The following is a 2,500-nucleotide window of genomic DNA, read 5'->3' on the forward strand; positions in this document are numbered from 1 at the left end:
GTGTGTGTGTGTGTATTTGTGTGTGTGTGTGTGCGTGTGTGTGTGTGTGTGTGTGCGTGTGTGTGTGTGTGTGTGTGTGTGCTGTGTGCACATGGTTGTTTGTGTGCATGGCAGTGTTGTCTTGTTGTGAGCTGGATTCGGCAGTGACCAACCCGCTCGTGCACACTCATACACACTCATACACGCTCATACACGCTCATACACACACACGCACACAATTAGTGCTTCGCTGCAGGCGTGGAGCTGAAAGGGCACAAGAAAACCCACGACTACTTTGTGGTGGTAAGCCCCTCTGTTGCTGACATGTGTGTGTATGTGTGTGTGTGTGTGTGTGCATTAGAACGTCGTCGTCGCCGCGGCAGCAGTTTGCGCGTGTGGCACACCCATGCCTCTCACCGACTTGTGGACGCGGCATTGCTTGCTTGTGTGCAGGACCGCGTTCAGTGTGCACTGTATCGAGAGGACTGGAAGACAGATGAAGAATTGCGGCTGCTGCAGGCTGTGGAGGCGTGCGGCCTCGGGAACTGGGAAGCAGTCGCACAACGCATGCCAAAACGATCATCAGACGGTATGTTTTGTCGCCATCCACGCTGTGCTGATCTTCCTCTGTGTGGCACCTGTGGGTGCATGTGGGTGCATGTGTGTGCATATGTGTGCATGTGCGTGCATATGTGTATGTGCATATACCTGTGTATGTGCGTGCTGTGTGTGTGTGTGTATGTGCGTGCTGTGTGTGTGTGTGTGTGTGTGTGTGTGCATGCCTGACCTCTAGGTTGTGATTTCATGCTCCTTTGGCGTGCATACGTTCAGAATGTCGACGGCACTACGCGGAAGTGTACCTGGACGTCCCCACAGCACCCATGCCCGGTGAGGAAGCCTCCATCCTGATCGTGAATGGCATTGGCGGTTTGCGGCGCATCAAGTTTGGAGCAGATTCTCCGCCCCTCTCACATGTGTCCGTGTGTGTATGTGTGTACGTGTGTTTGTACGTATGTGCGTGTCCCGGCGTGGCCCTGCACGTGCTTGCAGAGACACCAAAGGCTGCGCCCGAGAAGCGCCACACGAAGAGGAGGGGTGGGTCCAACAACACCACGTCAGCCGCCAGCAAGCGCTCAAGAGCCTCACAAGCTGGTATGCATGCGTGCGTATGTGTGAGTTTGTGTGTGCGTGTCTGTGTTTGTGTCTTTTTTTTGTCCGTGTGCCTGTCTGCCTGCCTGCCTGTCTGTCTGTTGCGCGTGCCTGTCCATGAGTCCTTGCGCACTTTGATGGCGGAGCTTGGATGCGCTCATTGCCTGTACTCACTCAAAGATGTGTGTGTGTGTGTGCGTACGTGTGCGTGTGCTGTGTGATCAGGGAACATGCAGCTTGGCGACGAGTATGCGGGCTTCTACACGCGTCGCGGTGACTATGCCACTGTCAGTGCTGCGCCCAACAGCTCTTGTGCTCGTGCTTGTATGTGCGTGTGTGCCCGTGCTTGTATGTGCGTGTGTGTTGACGTGTGCGTTGACATGTGCGTGTTTGAGTTGTATCCTGTTGCTGCAGCGTTGATCTCATACAATATCATCTGCACACAACCTGTTTCCACACCCAATGCACGCACATACACACACGTGCACGCGCGTGTGTGTAGGAGGAAGCGGTGAACGCAGAGGCGAGTCTGAACGATGTGGTCATGTATGATGACGATGACGACGTTGTGTCTGCCCTGAAGCAAGGCCTCCTCCGCGCCTACCGCACCCGCCTCGCTTCAAGGTAACAGGGCAGGGCCCAAGCCATGATATGTGTGTGTGTGTGCGCGCGCGCTTATGCGTTTGATGTGGTGTTGCGCGCACGTAGATTGATATGATATGCTGTGCGCACATGTGTTCACATCACCCCTCCCCCTCACACAACCACAATCACAACACAAAATGGCACCATTGCCGTGCTCACTGTCAGGCTGCAGCGTCGCAAATTCGCCTCAGAGTTTGGACTGAACGACCCGAAGGCCATCACACGTGCGTGCACACAAACACACACGCACACACATGTTTGCAGACATTCTCGTGGATGTTTTCATTACCATGTGTGTTGCATTTCCCTTCCTCATAACACGTTGTGATGCTGCGTGGCTGTGACCATCATCACAGCGTCCACAACCACAGGACAGCTGAAGGACAGATGTTTGCTTCTGCGCAAGTTTGCCCGCTACCACACGTATGTTGCGACCCACAAGCAACCAAACCATTTGCCACCAATCCCTTGGATGGGGTTGTCCTTGATGTTGGTTCTGCCTGCTGCATTCATACACCATTGTTGTTTGTCTGTGCCCATGCAATCACTCACGCGCACACACTCTCATATGCACACACACACACACTCACTCACCCACTCACTCACTCACTCACACTCTCACTCACCCACCCACTCACTCACTCACTCACTCACTCACTCACTCACTCACTCACGCACACACACATACGTACACACACACATACGTACACACACCCCAGGTCGTGGC

The 2,500-nt window shown here is 54.2% G+C and overlaps 1 protein-coding gene across 1 annotated transcript in view; it reads left to right on the forward strand.

Annotated features, from left to right (window-relative positions):
• Positions 1-107: 107 nt before the first annotated feature.
• PTSG_11425 (uncharacterized protein) overlaps positions 108-2,500 on the forward strand; it is a gene marked incomplete at its 5' end in the record, with an annotated part of 3,966 nt that continues 1,573 nt past the window's right edge. Inside the window, 10 exons of the mRNA XM_004987507.1 lie at positions 108-113; positions 223-282; positions 433-568; positions 811-867; positions 1,030-1,131; positions 1,354-1,415; positions 1,631-1,752; positions 1,939-1,997; positions 2,130-2,196; positions 2,493-2,500. The exon at positions 2,493-2,500 is cut by the window's right edge and continues 250 nt beyond it. Coding sequence (XP_004987564.1) covers positions 108-113; positions 223-282; positions 433-568; positions 811-867; positions 1,030-1,131; positions 1,354-1,415; positions 1,631-1,752; positions 1,939-1,997; positions 2,130-2,196; positions 2,493-2,500 — 679 coding nt within the window. The remainder of the gene's footprint in view (positions 114-222; positions 283-432; positions 569-810; positions 868-1,029; positions 1,132-1,353; positions 1,416-1,630; positions 1,753-1,938; positions 1,998-2,129; positions 2,197-2,492) is intronic.

Source organism: Salpingoeca rosetta (genome assembly GCF_000188695.1).
Source record: "Salpingoeca rosetta unplaced genomic scaffold supercont1.69, whole genome shotgun sequence".
Taxonomy (NCBI): Eukaryota; class Choanoflagellata; order Craspedida; family Salpingoecidae; genus Salpingoeca; species Salpingoeca rosetta.